The following is a 19,709-nucleotide window of genomic DNA, read 5'->3' on the forward strand; positions in this document are numbered from 1 at the left end:
TGTTAGCAACCACTTTGCCCATCTAATTCATCTGACTTTCAGCAGAGTTTCTGAAGTTTAGAACAAGTTTGGTTTTTCCGTTCTATGGTATTGACTTCCCTTCCTCCCCAGGTTTCAGCCAAGAGAATCAAACATCCAAAACTAAGAGGTGCATTGAACAACCTGCTAAGAGTGAATGAATTGGTTTGAGCCCTAGACTGGAGGCCCATATTTCATCGGTGAAAAGGGTTCAGGGCTAGAATCGCATGGTCTGCTCTCCAGTATCTCAGTCATGGATCTTATTACCAGCTTCAGAATCACAGAAAGGAGACTTTTACCTAGTGTTCCCAGCATGACACCAAATTAGTTTCAGGTTCATAGCAAGTGGGAAGGATGTCACTTGTATTAGGGGTTGACAAATCTGGTAGCCCAATGGAGGCAAGGCTGCTGCAGCTCCATGCCCCTAGGTCCAACCAGTAGCAAGGCTGAGCATGTAGGCTGCTTAGGCACGCATGCAAATACATGTATACAACGTGTGTGTGTGTGTATATATATGGCCAGCCACACAGATCTACACAGACAAAACCACTCATCAGCCATGCAAAGACAAACAGAACCAGTGGATTCATCCTGTTTCCCTCTCTGGATGATCAGGATGAAGATTCTTATGATATGGGAGTCTCTAAAAGGCTGCACTGAACTATGATCTCAAGAGAAATAACTTGATGGGAGGTAAAATACTGAACTATAATGTGCAGAAAAATAAAATACCCACTGAATTACTGTGATATTTCACGACATCTTTAAATATAATTTCAGTATAACCATGTTTAATATAACTTCACCCTCACACCTAGATCTCTGTAGTCATTCTTGATACACCATTAAAAATGTACCATCTTGCACAAGTAGGTAACAGCCAAGACCTTTCTAAACAGCAAATTCCAGGCCTCAGAAAACCCTTTGCATATATTCAGGTTTGTTACTCAGAAAATAAGTTTTCTTTTATGTGTAAGAACCCTTTTCTATATACCTTACTGTTTCTAGAAAAGGTAGTGCCCTTTTTTGAACCACTGCTTTGTCTAATATTATTTGAAAGAGAAGATGAAAGAAGTATCTGTAATTATCATTTTAACTTGCCTGTAATAAAGACAGCAGGACTTTGAAAAGGCTTCAAAAGCCCATCCAGGAATTTTGATATGTTTTGTCAATAGATGCAGCAGCTAGCCAAGATTGTTTACAATGGAAGAAGAAAACATTTCTCATACACTCAGTGTTTTCCCAAAAGTTCACCTGGTGTGCAATACATCAAAATACACACAGAGCGGAGGTATTTTATTCATTTCATATTTGCACAAAGATGGGTGCTAGGTGGTAACTCCACAGAGCTAGCACTCAGCACAAAGAAACTACAAGGTATTTATCTTGTTACATGATTAGTAAAAACCCACCTAAATTCATATTCATTGGTTAGTAATTATCATCTCACCTGCTATTGGTTAGCTATATTTTAATTAGCCTCGCTAGCTATGTAAATTAGCACGCACGCTCCTTACAGGAGTGGGGGGGCAAGTCTTCTCAGTCCTGAATTGAGTCAGTGGTCATGATCTCCCCCTGCCGCCTTTACCTTTCCACTAGTTACGGCAGTTTTGACTGACTTCACACTTTATCACCCAGCTTTTGGCATCTTCTGGGGAAGGATGTTCCCTTTTATTGGTCTCTCAGTTCTTCTTCAAGGGTATAGTTGTAAAACAAATGATTCCTTATCTCTCAGTTCCCTCCTCTGACTGCTAAATTCTACTTTGCAAAGCTTACATGGTTCATTGCTATTACTTAGTGGAAAATACCATTTTCTGCATGATATCATCAGGATTATTGTCTTGGATCTGTACAATAATAACTATGAAATTGTTGTTTCTCTTCAGGTTTATGGGTTAGCTTATCATAGTGATTCAGAGATGTGCATTAATTTATCTTTACCAATAATCCTTCCTGAAAATGTAATCATGTACAGCCTACTTTACAAGAACAGACCACTTTTTCAGTTGTGAAGAGCACTACAAAGATAAAAATAGAGCATAAATATATAGCAAGTGGTTAAAAGTGTGATTTTTCTTGTCTTTCATTAATAATAAATGTGTTCCATTCACATAGTACAGCAAATATAAAAAGGTATAAGATCATTCAGTTAGTGATATTGTCTGACTTCCTCTGTTGTACCTGAGTTCTTTCTTTAAAGCTATTTTCCTCTTAGATGTAGTCATCAAAACTTCTTCCTCTTATACAATTATACTGAACTGATAATGCAAAATTAATTAATCTTACAGGGGTGTTATCATCTTGTTTTAGACCTATGCATCTGGTTTTGAAAAATGTAATGATATTTAAAGGGGTTTTATGATGTTATAACAATGGAGGAAAACATTTGAGGGTTTGTCACCGATGGAGTGATGCACTTCACTCATTAAAAGAGAAGCAAAAAGATACTTTATTGATATAAAACAGTGAGTTAACAAGGTCCAATGGTAAATGCGACAGTGGTTTAACAAGATTCGATGGCAAGGTAGACTTGATTATTTACTGCATAGAGGACAGGGTCAGACAAAATTGTCGGGGAGGCCCTCCTGTTGAGTCATCAGGTTCAGAAAGGACTCCCCTTGCTTTCTGAACTCCTTCTCAGAGAGGAGTCTAGGTGCAGCTGGATCCAATCCTAGTCCCAGACTTGGTCAACAGTTTATGTCTAAAGGATTAGATATGCACAATCAATCCTTTATATCACTTAGCTGAGATTTCAAAATTTAGCATGCTATTAGTCACTTACCAAGGATCTGTTGTGGCAAGGAATCTCTCAACCTTGAGGACTAACACTGAGAGGCCTCCCTACTCAAGGGATGATCCTGGTGTGCAGCCTGCTGCCATGCAAGCTCAAAGGGCTCTTGGGCTGCTCACTATTTATGGGGGTAAGATGATTGACTCATAGTCATATTTGCATATTGACCACAAATATTAGTTTCTTCACTGTGGTTAGGTGGGCACATTGCACAGTAGCCCTCGGCTACTGTGTTGCTATCTGTCTCCCGAATCCCCTTTGATCTGGGCGCAGCCATGATGACCAGGTGCATCCATTACAACTGTCATTTATTGCCTGAGCAGGGTTAGGGAGATAAAGAGGGGATGGGGGAGCACACCATCACAGGGTTCAAGGCTCAGTAGGAGGCTTCAGGCCATGATTTGACATCTGGATGACCCTTTCATCACAAAGAATTTGTAGGAGTTTTCCTTCCATGCCATTTCATTTATGTTATGTGGAAGTTGATGACTCTATGGACTTAAAGATGCCTATTAAAAACTTTTCATTGTACTGATAACAGAGTTATACCTGGGATCTTGGGAAACTGCTGCAAGGCATATATTTTTTAATCTCAGTGTCAATCTTGGAAATAGACTGGATTTGCATAAAATGAGTGACTGGTTTTTGAGAAAGGAGAGAAAATAGTCCAAATCCTTCTGAAAGCTGGTTTTGCCATAAAACAAAGTAAGGTGAAGGGTCCCACACAAGAGATCCAGTTCTTAGGAATCAAATGGCAGGATGGATGTCGTCAGATCCCAATGGATGTGATCATCAAAATAGCAGCCATGTCTCCACCAACTAGCAAAAAGGAAACACAAGCTTTCTTGGGCGTTGTGGGTTTTTGGAGAATGCATATTCCAAATTACAGTCTGATCGTAAGCCCTCTCTATCAAGCGACCTGGAAGAAGAATGATTTCAGATGGGGCCCTGAGCAATGACAAACTTTGAACAGATTAAACAGGAAATAGTTCATGCAGTAGCCCTTGGGCCAGTCTGGGCAGGACAAGATGTAAAAAATATGCTCTACGCCGCACCCAGGGAGAATGGCCCTACCTGGAGCCTCTGGCAGAAAGCGCCAGGGGAGACCCGAGGTCGACCCCTTGGGTTTTGGAGTCGTGGATACAGAGGGTCCGAAGCCCGCTATACTCCAACTGAAAAAAGAGATATTGGCAGCATATGAAGGGGTTTGAGCTGCTTCAGAAGTGGTTGGTACTGAAGCACAGTTGCTCGAGGACCTGGGTGCACTTGGTGGGTGATGCGGGATGATCGAGAAATCCCATGTGTGCCTCAAGGGGATTTGATTTTGGGTGAAAACAGCCAGTGAACTGAATGGCACAATGCGAACTGCTTTATAATATTGTGTGTCACCTCTGTGTTGTATCAATGATATCAGAGTACAAGCCTCCCAATCCATGGAAGATAAACTGTGAAACAAGCAAAGTGCAGCAGTGATGGAACAATGACCGACTTGGTATGCAGCAACCCAACGCCACACACACCATCTCTCCCACCCTGAAAGACTGATACGACAGATGGGGCCCAGAGTCATGCACTGGGTGAACTCAATGGACGTTTTACAGGGAAGGTCCATGAACTAAGGGAACAATGTCTGTGTATTATGTTAAAGGATGGGAAGGGGAGGGGTGGTAGTTGGTAAGGTTGTATTGGATCGTATGGGACCTGGGCATGGTGTAAATGGTATGGAATAAGGGGTGGAGAATGTGCTGGTTTTGGCTGAGAAGGGGTTAATTCTCTTCACTGTGGGGGACGGCTACCTTTCCAGCTTCCTGCGCTCTGCCACATCGGTGGGAGGCTGGGAGGGGAGGGGCGGGGCCACGGCCAGGGCGGCTGACCCCGACTTGCCAATGGGATGTTCATTCCATACCATGTGACACTATGACCAGTATATTAAGGGGGGGAGTTGTGGTTCGGGGAGGCGTGGCGTCGGGTCCGCGGGTGGTGAGTGGCTGCATCGCGTGCGGTTTGTTTCGGTGTTTCATTCCCCTTCCTCTCCCACCCCTCCCTTGGGTTTCGCGCCTCTCGTCGTTTTCCTTTACATTGCATTTTTGTTGGTTTTTTTTTTTTTTTTGTTCTAGTTATTAAACTGTTCTTATCTCAACCCACGAGCGTTACCCTTCTGATTCTCTCCCCCATCACACCAGTGGGGGAGCGAGCAAGCGACTGTGTGGGGCTGAGTTGCTGGCTAAACCACGACAGGCACCAAACGTGGGGCACGAAAGGTTTGAGATAACGACTGGTTTGATTGGAATGTGCTAGGTGGAATTTATAGCGGTTATTGTTGTTTAGCTATTAATTGTCAGGCTTCTGTGCTTGCTATGGGGCTTGCCTGACTTCCTGTATATATGTACTGTATGCCTTAAAATCTAGTGCTCATTAGTGGCGCTTTTTGCTTTTGCTGCTTGCTCTACTGCTGTACTGCTTATCACCTTACCCTGCCGTGCCTGGGAACATTCTGATAACGGCAATGGCCAGGCGCCTGGGCTGGCAGATGGCCAGGGCTCTGCTGCTGTTTCTGTGCTGCTGTACTGGACCGGCTGGAACTCCAGTGTGAACTCAAGTCAAAGGGACTGTGACCTGTGGATGAGTCCATGTGGGAGCAGGACACCCCGAAGCATCTTTGGCTGTGTATAAGCCCATGCCAGAGCAGGTATAGCTCGAAGCATCTGTGGCCTTGGTTATGTCTGTGCCACAGCAGGTATACCTCCGAGGCAATTGTGGCCCAAGGATAAATCCATCTTGGAGAAGGTACACCTCAAAGTCTCCGTGGCTGTAGATATGTCCGTGCTGCAGCAGGTACACCTTGAAGCATCAGTGGCTGTGCATGAGGTCATGCCGGAGCTCCTCAAAGTGCATGGCCATGGATAAGCCCACAACAGAGCAGGCTTACTTCTGGAGGGACTGCAGCCATGGGCAAGGCCGTGTTGGAGCAGGCTTACTTCTGGAGGGACTGCAGCCATGGGCAAGGCCGTGTTGGAGCAGGCTTACTTCTGGAGGGACTGCAGCTGTGGGTAAGGCCATGCTGGAGCAGGTATAGCTCTGAAACCATTGAGGCCCATGTGGAAGGCCACGCTGGAACAGGTGCACCTCAAAGCGACTGTGGCTCTGGATAAGTCTGTGCTGCAGCAGGAGTACCCCTGGTGAGACTGTGGCTCATGTATAAGGCTCCACTTGGAGCAGGTACAACCCTCAAGGACTACAGTCTGTGGATAAATCCAAGCCAGAGCAGGCGCAAGGGGAGGAGTTCATTACAGTGTTAAACCTGATGGTCTGGTCCAAACGGACCAGGGGTGGAGATTGCAATGGAAATACCTTTAAATTGTTGTAACCTGTGATTTGAGTTGCATGTTATAGGAATTACTACAGCAGGAACCACCCGCACCAATGGAGGACAAGCCTTTCAAGAAGCAGTGCAAGTGAAGCAGTGACCCGACCTGAGCTGGCTTTGGTGCCCAGTAACTCCACGAAACACACCACCTCTCCTGTCCTGCGTGACCACAAGAACAGATAGAGCCCAAAGCCGTGGACTAAATGATATCTGTGTATTTTATCAAAGGATGGGAAGGGGGGTGGAGGTTAATGAGGTGGTATTGGCTAGTGTGGAACCTGAGCATGATGTAAATGGTATGGAATAAGGGGTGGATACTGTCCTGGTTTCAGCTGGGGTAGAGTTAAATTTCTTCGTAGTAGCTAGTATGGGGCTATGTTTGGGATTTTTGCTGGAAACAGTGGTGATAATGCAGAGGTGTTTTAGTTGTTGCTAAGTAGCACTTACACTGGTCAAGGACTTTTTCGGCTCCCCATGCTCTGCCGGGTGCACAAGAAGCTGGGAGGGGACACAGCCAGGACAGCTGACCCAAACTGACCAACAGGATATTCCATACCATATGACGTCATGCTCAGTATAAAAAGCTGGGGGAAGAAGGAGGAAGGCGGGGACGTTTGGAGTGACGGTGTTTGTCTTCCCCAGCAACCGTTACGCATGATGGAGCCCTGCTTTCCTGGAGATGGCTGAACACCTGCCTGCCCATGGGAAGTAGTGAATTAATTCCTTGTTTTGCTTTGCTTCCGCGCGAAGCTTTTGCTTTACCTATTAAACTGTCTTTATCTCAACCCATGAGTTGCCTCACTTTTACTCTTCCGATTCTCTCCCCCGTCCCACCAGGGGGCAGTGAGCGAGCGGCTGCGTGGTGCTTGGTTGCTGACTGGGGCTATACCACGACAACATTACATTTAATATAATTTAAATGTAAAAGTTTATATAAGACCAATAGGACACTTCTGTTAAATTGAACTTAGAGAAAACCATTATCAATTTAAAATAGGCCATATTCTTGAACTCTAGCTATCACATCCCAAGTTAACATCCCAACATTCACAGACCCTATATCTTACCACGGAACAATATTTAATATACCATATATTTGGTCACATACTAAATCTTAGGTAGCTTACACACCATTATGCAATATAACTATATCGGTGTTAAATTTTATTTATTCAGAGGTCTTTGCAACAAGCAAAAATAATTCAACTGTTGCTAGTGAACTTCTGTTAAAATAAAATGTGTTAAAACGTTTGTTCATGAAAGAAGACAAATGTATGCCTACTAGTAATCCGGGTCATGTCAGTTAGTTGAGCAGCAGGAGGAAAAAAAATGTTTCTTCTAAGGAGAAGAACGAGGTAAAAGGGAAACCTTTTTCTAAACCTAATGAAAAATAATAAATTGATGTTTTTCAGATAACTGGAAACTAGTTCTAACCAGTTACTTAGGAAAGGTTGGAAAAGTAAACACAAACAGTTAAAAAAAGTATGCTAATGATATTGTCTTTGAAATAAAGATAAATGTAATGGAACAATCTGTACCAGAAATAAAATAATAAAAACTTAGATCTGTTTTCACAGAGGCACCCAAAACTTTGCTGATTGGCTCAGCTTTGGTCTGTGGTGGGTCTGTTGCCAAGCTGGCTAGAACTGGCTATGTTCAGCACAGGGCAGTCCTTTACGTCTTCTCACAGAAGCCACCCCTGCAGCCCCCCTCCCCTAAACCCTTGCCACTTACAACCAATACAGGTGAACAGTGCCATTGAAGCAAAACCAGCCACTTCCTGGGAAGCAGGGCTTCAGTATGCATAGCAGTTGCTCCGGAAGAAAAATGTCATAAATAATGAATGCCCTCCCTTCCTCCTCCTTTCTCTTAGCTTTTGTTGCTGAGCGGACATTACATGGCATGGAATATCCCTTTGGTCAGCTTGGGTCAGCTGTCCCGGCTATATCCCCTCCCAGGATCTTGCCCACCCCCAGCCTACTGTTGAGTTGGGAGAAATGTTGGAGAGAGAACCTTGATGCTGTGGGAACACTGCTCAGCAGTAGCCAAAACACCAACACCTTTCTAGCTACGGATACGAATAGCACAGCACTATGAGGGCTGCTATGGGGAAAGTTAACTCCATCCCGGCCAGACCCAATGCAAACAGCTGGGAGAGAGGAGTGAGAACATATGAGAGAAACCACTATGCAGACCCCAAGGTCAGTGATGAAGGAGGGGGAGGAGGTACCCCAGGCACCAGAGCAGACATTCCCCTGCAGCTATTGGTGAAGACCATGGTGAAGCAGGTTGTCCTCCTGCAGCCCATGGAGGTCCATGGTGGAGCAGATAGCCACGCTGCAGCCTGTGGAGGAGCCCACATTGGAGCAGGTTCCTGGCAGGAACTGCGGCCCGTGAGGAACTCATGCTGGAGCAGGCTGTTCCTGGTGGACTGTACCCCATGGAAAGAATCCATGCTGGAGCAGTTCTTGGAGAACTGCAGCCCATAGGAAGGACCCATGCTGGAGCAGGGGAGCAGTGTGAGGAGGGAGGAGTGGAAGGGATGAAGTGTTATGAACTGACTGCAATCCCCATCCCCCCTGCACTTCTCAGTGGGGGAGGAGGTAGAAGAGTTGGGAGTGAAGTTGACCCTGGGAAGAAAGCAAGGGGGGGACAGGTGTGTTTAGTTTTTTTATTTCTCACTATCTTATTCTGTTATTAAATGGCAATAAATTAAATTCATCTTCCCCAAGTCACATCTGTTTTTCCCATGATGATATTTGGTGAGTGATCTCCCTGTCCTTATATTGACCCATGAGCTTTTTCATCATATTTTCTCCCCCTGTCCTATTGAGGTGGGCACCTGGTGGCCAGCCAAGGTCAACCCACCACCTCTCTATACTCTCTGTCCTCTCACTCCTCTCTTATCTCCCATCTCTTGTGTCTCTCATCTTTTTCTTGTCTCTCATGTGTCTCTTCTCTCTTACATCTCTGTCTCACCTGTCTCATCTGTACCTTCTCTCTCTTCTCTCTCCTCTCTATCTTCTCTCCTTTTTCTCCTCTCTGGCTCTGTCACGGTCCCTCGTCTCTCTCTCCCATCTCTCAGTGCCTCTCTTCCCTCTTCCCTCTCATGGTTCTCTCACATCACATGAGTATCTTGTCACTCACCTCCCATCTCTCTCATTCCTCTCATCCCTCTTGCAGCTCTCGTTCCGCTCTCCTCTTTCTCTCATATTTCTCATCCAATCTTTCAAAGCTTTCATCTGTCCCATCTCTGTCTCTCTCCCTCCCTCTCTCCTCTCTCATCTTTCCCCTGTTGTCTCTCACAGCTCTCATTTTTCTCATGCTTCTACCCCAGCTATTCTGTCTCTCTACTATCTCGCTCCCCTCTCTCATGCCTCTTTCGCATCTCAGTGTCTTTCATTCATCTTGTCTCTCATGCCTGTCTTGCCTCTCATTCATCTCTTGTCCCTCTCATCACTCTCATCTTTCTCCCCCCCTTGTCCTTCTCACCTCTTATGTCTCCCTCGTGTCTCATCTATCTTGTCGCTTGTCCCTCTCTTTCCTCTCCTCTCCTGGCTGTCTTGCATCCCGTTGCCCTGTCTCTCTGTCTGTCTGGTCTCACATGTCTCTCGATTCGCTCCCATCTCTCATTGCTTTACTGTCTCTTTTCCCTCTCTCATTCCTCTCATCACTCAGCTTTATCTCACCTCTATTATTTCACAATCAGAATCAGAGAATCACAGAATGGTTGAATTTGGAAGGGACCTCTGGAGGTCTCCTTGTCCAAGCCCCCTGCTCAGTCAGGGCCACCTAGAGACAGTTGCCCAGGACAATGTCCAGATGGCTTTTGAACATCTCCAAGGAGGGAACCTCCTGTGTTTCAGCTTGTGCCCATTGTCTCTGGGCACCACTGAAAAGAACCGGGCTCCATCTTTGCACCCTCCCTTCAGGTATTTATATACATTGATGAGACACACACACCCCCCATGGGTCTTCTCTTCCCTAGGCTAAACAGTCCCAGCTCTCTCAGCCTTTCCTCATAGGAGAGATGCTCCAGTCCCTTAATCATCTTCATAGCCCTTCGCTGGAGTCTCTCCAGTATGCCCATGTCACCTTCCTCGACCTGCTGGCAGTACTTTGCCTTATGTAGACCAGGATACATTCTTTGCAGCAAGGGCACATTGCCGGTTCTCGTCCCTTTCTCGTCTCTCTCATCTTTCTCTTCTGTACAGCCCCACCTCCCCTTCCCCCTCTCCCCCCTGTCTCTTGTCCCTCTCCTGTTTCTCATCTCTCATCTTATATCTGTCTCATCTGTACCATCTCTCTCACCTCTCTCCCTGCCTTGCCTCTCCCCCTTCCTCTCTTCACCTGTACTTCTCCCCTTCCTGCTCACTTCTCTCCCCATGACCTCTCTCCCCTGAGCCTCCCCCATCACCTCTCTCCTCCCCATCGCCCCTGCCCCCACTGGCCTCACGCCCTCTCACCTTCTCTCTCTCACTCGCTCCCTCACCTGCTCCCGCTTTTGCTTTCTCACACTCTTTTTCTTTCTCTGTCTTTTGGTGTCTCTCTTTCCCCCTAACTCTTTTATTGTCCCCTCTCACTTTCCACATGTCTCTCTACCTCTCCTCCCCCTCCTAACCCCTCCTCCCCCACCTCATTTCCCTTCCTCCCTCGATCTTTCTCTCTCCCTTGCTTTTTCTCACCCTCACTTTGTCTCCCAGTGTATCTTGATCTCCTATCTATCTATCTATCTTGGACTCTCTGTCTCAGACTCTCCCTCTCCCCCTCCCTCTCTAGTCGTCTCTGTCTTGGCCTCTCCTGGCCTCTTTCAGATTTTTGCTCTCTCGGCACCCCGCAATCTCTCTTTTGGTCACTTTCTCTGCAGTGTCACTTTCTCTCTCAGTGTCAGTCTCTCCCTCAGTCTCTCCGGGTCTCTCCCTCTCCCACACGAAGTCTTACTCTCAGTCTCTCTCCCCTTCTTACCTTGCCCTCTGGCTCTTACTGTGTCTCTCTCACTCTCTTGCGATCTCTATCCCCTCCATCTCCCACATGTTCCCCTGTCTCCCCCTGCCCTGTCACATGCTCCCTCTCCCCACACTTGCTCTCGCTCTCCCCACCCTGCTCGCCCCCTCCCCTGATCTCTTGCCCCATTTCTCTCAGACTCCCTCGGCCTACCTCTCACTCTCTTTCTTCACATCTCTCTTTCTCAGTCTCTCTCCCACTCTTGATCTCAGTCTGTCTCGGCGTCTGCCCCCCTCCCCCAGTCTCCCTGTCCCTCTGCCTTTCTCTCCATTGGTACATCTCTCTCAGCGTCCCTTGGTCTACCCCACCGAGAGACCGAGGGTCTCTCTATTGTTCCCTCTCTCAGAGCATCCCTTGTTCAGCCTTTCCCTCTCTCACTTTCTCTCTCCCCATCTTGCTCTCTTGGGGTCATTCTCCCTGTCTCTCTCAATTTCTCTCTCTCATTCTCATTCTCAGGATCTGCTCCCCCTCATGTTCTCTCTCACATGCTCTTGGTCTCTCTCACACTGTCCCTCTAAGTGTCGCCTGGTCTGTCTATGGTCTGTCTAGGTGCCCCCCCCAATCTCATGTCTTTCTCCTCTCTCTCCATCTCCATCTCTCTGTCCCTCTGTCTCTCATTCATTCATTCATTCATTCATTCATTCATTCATTCATTCATTCATTCTCCTCCCTTTCCTTCTCCTGGTTTCAGACTCTCTCTCCCCAAATCTCTTCCCTCCCCTCCCCCAACTCTCTCCCTCTCTCTGACTCTTTCTCGTCTGCATCCATCTGACATTCTTAGTCTCCCTTTCACAAGCTCTCCCATTCTCCTACCCTCTCTCACTCACTGTCTTGGCACCCGCCTCTCTCCCTCTGCCCCCTGCCCTTGGTCTCTCTCCATCTTGGGCTCTGCATCTCTATTTCTCTCGATCACTCTCTCAGTCTCTGTGTGTGCACGGCTCTCTTTCAGCCCCACCCTCCCCACCCTTTCTTTTCCCCTCCCCGCCCTTTCTCTTCCCCTCCCCCTCAGACTTGGACACCCTGCCTCCCTGTTGCAATCACGCTTCTCAGTCTCCCTCTGTCTTGGTCTTAGCCCCCGCTCCCTCTCTGTGCTACCCCACCTAGCTCTCTCCCCACCACCTCTGTACTAGAGATATAGTATCTGTACTAGAAATATGTAGAAAACAGAAATAGAAATCTGTACTAGAAATAGTGCTGTATGATCAATATTTTTTATGGAAGAACAGAAGCTATGCTACTATCCAATATTTCATCTTCAGGCATTGTTCATGCTGTTCATTATAAGAACACATGTACTCTACATTTCCATCTGCATTAAATAAAAATTGGCAGAATGCATGGTCTGAAAGATAAGAAACCTTCAGAGAAAATGGAAATAGATAATGGATCGGAGGTTTTGTTTTCCTTATGGCCAAAGTGAAGCTGGAAAGTTTCAGCTGAATCACTGCATATATAAAAATCAACAAACTGTTCCCACTTTGCTTTCTTGATGGAATAATAAGAAATAACAATCAAAATTAAAAATTTGGGGGGAAATAACAATTTTTTAAAAGTCTGGTTTTTTAAGCCACGGTTTACCTGTACATTGGCAAAATCAACACGATTGAGATCACTGAGCATCTGGTTGATCTGAGAAGTGTTCTGAAGCACAGCCCGAGCTGCCTGAGCCAGGTGATTAAGAGATGTGTATCTTCTCAAAGTCTGGGCAAAGGCACTTACAGCGGCAACCTATGAAGAAAGCCATATATCTTAACACATTGTACTTATCAACAGGTCTTCTGTCAAATCTATTTTAATTTTAAAATTGCTGTACTAATTGATGAGCTCTAAGGTATTGCAATTCACATACAATGGAACAAATGCAGGTTTTTGTATTAATTTTTTTTTGCAAAAAAAGTTATTTCCAATCCAATGTTTCAAGTTTGAAGTTCAACCTAAATATGAGATTTAGCACAGAAGTTAAAATGCTGCTACTTTTACATCTTAAATAGCATCTAGTGTACAATTGCGTAAAGTGAAGAAAATGGCAGTAAACTTTGTTTACCTTGGTTTGTATCATTCTCTGTGGAATATTGTTCATGGCACTGGAAAGCCAACCTTCAAGGCTTTTTGCAAAATTGCGAATGGCTTGGGTCAAGGCACCTAAACATTAAAGAATACAAATAAAATTAAAAAGATAGCAAGGTGCCTCTCTTGAAACCTTTTGCATCCTCAGTATTTAAATATTCCACGCTCAGCTCTGCTGCATTTATTGGCTGTGCTGGTTTTGGCTGAGATAGAGTTAATTTTCTTCATAGTACCTAGTATGGGGCTATATTTTGGATTTGTGATGAAAACACTGTTGATGGTAACACAGAGATGTTTTAGTTACTGTTGAGCAGTGCTTACACAGAGTCAAGGCCTTTTCTGCCTCTTACACCACCCCACAAGTGAGTAGTCTGGGTGTGCACAAGAAGTTGGGAGGGGACACAGCTGGGGCAGCTGAATCCAACTGACCAAAGGGTTATTCCACACCATATGACATCATGTTCAGTATATAAAGGTGGGGAAGAAGAAGGAAAGGGGGGGACATTCGGAGTTTTGTCTTTCCAAGTAACCATTACACATGATGGAGCCCTGCTTTCCTGGAGATGGCCCTAAACACCTGCCTGCTGACGGGAAGTGGTGAATTAATTTCTTGCCTTGCTTTGCTTGCGTGGGCTGCTTTTGCTTTACCAATTAAACTGTCATTCTCTCAACCCACAAGTTTTCTTACTTTTACCCTTCTGATTCTTTCCCCCATCCCACCGGGGGGGGGGGGGGGGGGGAGTGAAAGAGCAGCTGTGTGGGGCTTAGTTGTCAGCTGGGGATAAACCACAATATTGGCTCAGAGGCTTATCCAGTCTATGTTCAGATGCCTCCCAATAAAAGAAGGATGTTGATAAACTGCAGTAAGTTCAGTTGAGGGACACGGACGTAATCAGGGGGCTGGAGCACATACCTTATGAGGAGAGACTGAAGGAACTAGGTTTCTTCAGCCTGGAAAAGAGAAAGTTTAGAGGGGACCTAATAGCAGTCTTTCAATAACTACAAGGCAGCAAGAAGATGGAGTCAGACTCTTCACAATGATGCATGGCAGGAAGGTGATAGACACCGAGCATAAACTAAAAAGAGAGGTCCTGACTTGATAGGAAAATTTGTTTCACCTTGAGGACACTTAAGCAGTGCCAATTCACAGCCCTTCATTGGACTCTCTCCAGTATGTCCATGTCTGTCTTGTACTGGGGAGCCCAGAACTGGACACAGGACTCCAGGTACGCAGTACTCAACTGGTGCTGAATAAAGGGGAAGGATCACTACCTGGACCTACAATACTTTGCCTAATGCAGCCCAGGATACCATTGGCCTCCTTTGCAGCATGGGCACACTGCTGGTTCATGTTCAACTTGGTGCCCACCAGGACCCGCAGGCCCTGTTCTGCAAAGCTGCTTTCCAGCTGGCTGTGTCGTGTGTCCGTGTGTGTCCCGGCATGTACCAGTACATGGGGTTGTTTCTCCCCAGGGGCAGGACTTGGTACTTCCCCTTGTTGAACTGCATGAGGTTCCTGTCAGTCCATTTCTCCATCGTGTCGCCATCCCTCTGGATGGCAGCACGACCCTGTGATGTATCAGCTACTCTTCCCAGTTTTGTGTTATCAGCCAACTTGCTGAGGGTACGCTCTGCCCCATCATTCAGATCACTAATGAAGATGTTGAACAGTATTGGACCCAATATTGACCCCTGGGGTACACTGCTATTTACTGGCCTCCAACTAGACTTTGTGCCACTATGACCATGGGATCCTCTTTGAGGATGGAGGACTACTAGGGAGAGACAGGATCCACATGACCAAGTGGGGCACAAACAGCTTTGCCGACAGGCTGGCCAACCTGGTAAGGAGAGCTTTATGCTACGAATGGTGGGGAAGGGATGACCAGCAGTCAAGTGAGGAAGTCAAAGACTGGATGGGCAAGCAAAGGATGTGGGGTAAACAGGAGGGACCTCATAATCAACAAAACCAGGTTGAAAGTGGACCACTTCAAGCATACCTCTCCTACGAGGACAGGCTGAGAGAGTTGGGGTTGTTCAGCCTGGAGAAGAGAAGGCTGCGGGGAGACCTTATTGCGGCCTTTCAGTACTTAAAGGGGGCTTATAAGAGAGATGGGGACAGGCATTTTAATAGGGCCTGTAGCAATAGGACAAAGGGTAATGGTTTTAAACTAAAAGAGGGTAGATTTAGACTGAATATAAGGAAAAAATTGTTTACAATGAGGGTGGTGAAACACTGGAACAGGTTGCCAGAGAGGTTGTGGCGGCCCTATCCCTAGAAACATTCAAGGTCAGGTTGGACGGGGCTCTGAGCAAACTGATCTAGTTGAAGATGTCCCTGCTCACTGCAGGGGGGGTTGGACTAGACGACCTCTAAAGGTCCCTTCCAACCCAAACCATTCTATGATTCTATGATATGCACATAACTAAGGAAGTGTCAGGAGATCAGCGTTTTGGGAAAGCTTTCATGCCCTTTTGGGGAAATTGGTATGACTGGGTGCCTCTCTGAAGTGCCTGCACACAACATGGGGAAAAGCAGAAGGAATTAGACATCTGTGAGCATTTTGCAGGGCTACAATCTCAGGGATCACAGAGGTATTGTGGGATGGCTTATACAATTGGAGTGCTGCAAGGGATGGATACAGAATCCTTAGGGAAAACAATCCAAGAAGGTGCTCCATGTGAAAGAGGAGCTGGAGTACATGGAACTTTGCCTGGGGATGGATGATAAGCCAGTTGAGAGCTTAAGGGTCCGGGTTAGATGACATACCAACGTGGGTGATGTTGTGGGTATCTGATACAGACCGCCCGATCAGGAAGAAGTAGATATAAGTCTTGTGGTGGGCTAACCTTGGCTGGCTGCCAGGTGCCCACCAAGTCGCTCTATCACTCCCCCTTCTCAACAGAACGGGGGAGAAAAATGCGATGAAAAGCTCGTGTGTTGAGATAAGGACAGGGAGAAACAGGCTCAGCTTGGGGAAGATTAATTTAATTTATTGACAATCAAACAGAGTTGGATAACGAGAAATAAGAACAAATCTAAAAAAGAAACCCCTTCCTCCCAACCCTCGCTTCTTCCCAGGCTCAACTTCACTCCCAGCTCTTCTACCTCTTCCCCCTGAGCAGTGCAGGGGGATGGGGAATGGGGGTTGTGGTCAGTTCATAACGCTTTGTCTCTGCCTCTCCTTCCTCCTCACGCTCTTCCCCAGCTCCAGTGTGTGATCCCACCCACGGGAGACAGTCCTTCACAAACTTCTCCAACGTGGTTCCTTCTCATGGGCTGCAGTTCTTCAAGAACTGCTCCAGCATGGGTCCTTTCCACAGGGTGCAGTCCTACAAGAATGGACTGCTCCGGTGTGGGTCTCCCCACTGGGTCACAGCTCCTGACATTTTTGTTGGCAGATACTGGGCCTGGGTCCTATGTAACAGGAGACTGACTTCTAGTAAGCTCTAGCATCTGCTAACAAGCTTTGTCAGCTATTCTTGATCAAAGGGTACTTTGTGCTTTTTGTTTCTAGATGACTCTGGACTAGGGAGGGTCAAACACACTTTCAGCATGGTGCTAGGGAGGACATGTATAAGCGCTGGGCCTAGAATGTAATGAAGACAGTAGTTTGTGCAGAACTTAACACAGAATGGTTCCAGAAACTGTACTTAATCAGTGTATATATGCTCATTGGGTCTGGCTGGGATGGAGTTAACTTTCCCCATAGCAGCCCTCATAGTGCTGTGCTTTGTATTTGTAGCTAGAAAGGTGTTGATAACACACCAGTGTTTTGGCTACCGCTGAGCAGTGCTCCCACAGCATCAAGGCTGTCTCTGCAAAATGCCCCACCCCTTACCCCCAAAGGACAGTAGGCTGGGGGTGGGCAAGAGGTTGGGAGGGGACATAGCCAGAACAGCTGACCCAAGCTGACCAGAGAGATAGATATTCCAAAACATATGATGTCATGCTCAGCAATAAAAGCTGGGGGGGGGGGGGGGGCGCAGCCTTTGTTATTGTCTTCCGGGACAACTGCTACATTTACGTTTACATTGTGTGGCTGCACATCGCCTGCTGATGGGAAGTAGAGAATAAGTCTTTTGTTTTCCTTTGCTTCCACGTGTGGCCTTTGCTTTTGCTTTTGCTTTATTAAACTGCCTTTATCTTGACTCACGAGGGTTTTTTCCATCTTATTTTCTCCCTCCCAGTCCTGCTGAGTAGAGGGAGTGATAGAGCAGCTTGGTGGGCACCTGGCAGCCAGCCAAGGTCAACCCACCACAGTCCTTTTTTAGGTGCCCAACATGGAGCACGAGACAATGGCAGTTTTGAACTAAGCATGCTATAGCTATAGTAGTTATTAAGTGACAAGCTTCTGTGCGGGTCATGGAGTTTGCTGGCTGCACTGCTTATCTCTTTATTTTGCTGAGCTTGGGAACACGTGAATACAAACAATGGCTATGTGCTTTGCCCTGACATTGATGCCCTTACCATGCTGGGGGAACTACCTTGTGGAGATGATGAGGGAATACATCTCCCTCTTCCTAACTGGGATTGATTTGGGTGGTCTTATTATGCAGGCTCCGGAGGTTGTTGTTCACCCTTACGTGAGCTGTTTAATACTACTAATTAACGCTATTGGCATATTGTGGGGTTTGCGCAATCTCGTAACATCACAGAATCACAGAATCACAGGTTGGAAGGGACCTCAGGGATCATCTAGTCCAACCTTTCTAGGAAGAGCGCAGTCTAGACAAGATGGCCCAGCACCCTGTCCAGGTGACTCTTGAAGGTGTCCAACGTGGCCAAATCGACCGCTTCCCTGGGGAGATTATTCCAATGGTTGACTGTCCTCAATGTGAAAAATTTCCCCCTGGTGTCCAATTGGAATCTCCCCAAGAGCAACTTGTGTCCATTCCCCCTTGTCCTCTCCATGTGACTCCGTGTAAAAAGGGAGTCCCCATCTTCTTTGTAACTACCCCTTAAGTACTGGTACACGGTGATGAGATCCCCTCTGAGCATCCTTTTCTCAAGGCTGAACAAACCCAGTTCTCCCAGCCTATCCTCGTATGGCAGGCTTCCCAGTCCTTTGATCATCTTGGTGGCCCTTCTCTGGACCCCTTCCAGCCTGTCCACATCCTTTTTGTATAGAGGGGACCAGAACTGTACACAGTACTCCAGGTGTGGCCTGACAAGTGCTGAGTAGAGTGTGATGATGACTTCTTTATCTCTGCTGGCGATGCCCTTTTTGATGCAACCCAGCATCCTGTTGGCCTTCTTGGCTGCAGCAGCACACTGTTTGCTCATGTTGAGCTTCCTGTCCACCAGGACCCCCAGGTCCCTTTCCACAGAGCTGCTCTCCAGCCATGTGGATCCCAGTCTGTGCTGCACTCCTGGATTATGTTTTCCCAGGTGCATGATCTTACACTTGTCCTTGTTGAACTTCATAAGGTTCTTGCTGGCCCACTCTTCCAGCCTATCCAGATCTCCCTGCAGAGCAGCTCTCCCTTCCGGAGTGTCTACTTCCCCACTCAACTTGGTGTCATCAGCAAACTTCATCAGGCTACACTTGATGCCGTTATCCAGATCGCTTATAAAGATGTTGAATAACATTGGGCCCAATATCGATCCCTGGGGGACTCCACTAGTGACAGGTTGCCAGTTTGAGAAAGAGCTATTTACCACCACCCTTTGGGCGCGGCCTGTCAGCCAGTTCCCCACCTACTGCACAGACCACTTGTCTAGGCCATAACACATTAATTTCTCCAGGAAGAGACTGTGGGGGACTGTATCAAAGGCCTTGGAGAAGTCCAGGTAGACAATGTCCACCGCCCGCCCCATGTCAACCAGGCAAGTCCCTTTGTCATAGAAGGCCACCAGGTTTGTCAAGCACGATCTGCCTTTAGGGAAGCCATGTTGGCTTTTCCCAATCATGTGCTTCAATTGACTTGTGATGGCCCCCAGGAGGATTCGTTCCATAACTTTCCCGGGGATTGAAGTAAGGCTGATGGGCCTATAGTTACCCGGATCCTCCCTCGAGCCCTTCTTGTAGCTAGGGGTAACATTTGCCTTCCTCCAGTCCTCTGGGACATCCCCCGTTCTCCACAACTTCTCGAAGATTATGGAGAGTGGCCTTGCGATGATGTCAGCCAGCTCTCTCAACTCCCTCGGGTGGATGGTGTCAGGGCCCATTGATTTGTGGGGGTCAAGCTCCTGTAGTAATTCATATACTAACTCTTCCTTCACTGATGGTGGGTTGGTGTTTGGTTCAATTGGCAATTTTGTTCCCAAAGCCTGGGACCCTACAGTGCTGGTAAAGACAGAGGTGAAGAAGGTGTTGAGGACCTCTGCCTTTTCTGCATCATTGGTGATTGATTCTCCTTTTCTGTTTTACAGTGGGCCTATGTTTTCCTTCTTTTTCTCCTTATGGTTGACATGTCTGAAGAACCCTTTCTTGTTATTTTTTATGTCTACAGCCAGTT

At 46.8% G+C, this 19,709-nt stretch overlaps 1 protein-coding gene across 1 annotated transcript in view; it reads right to left on the bottom strand.

Annotated features, from left to right (window-relative positions):
- Nucleotides 1–12,173: 12,173 nt before the first annotated feature.
- Nucleotides 12,174–19,709, bottom strand: part of LOC135310853 (transcription factor RFX3-like) — a 66,266-nt gene continuing 58,730 nt past the window's right edge. Inside the window, exons 7-8 of the mRNA XM_064439910.1 lie at nucleotides 13,225–13,322; nucleotides 12,174–12,908 (exon numbers count right to left, since the gene is read on the bottom strand). Of these exons, the coding sequence (XP_064295980.1) occupies nucleotides 12,495–12,908; nucleotides 13,225–13,322 (512 nt within the window). The 3' untranslated portion in view covers nucleotides 12,174–12,494. The remainder of the gene's footprint in view (nucleotides 12,909–13,224; nucleotides 13,323–19,709) is intronic.

Source organism: Phalacrocorax carbo (assembly GCF_963921805.1).
Source record: "Phalacrocorax carbo chromosome W unlocalized genomic scaffold, bPhaCar2.1 SUPER_W_unloc_3, whole genome shotgun sequence".
Taxonomy (NCBI): Eukaryota; Metazoa; Chordata; class Aves; order Suliformes; family Phalacrocoracidae; genus Phalacrocorax; species Phalacrocorax carbo.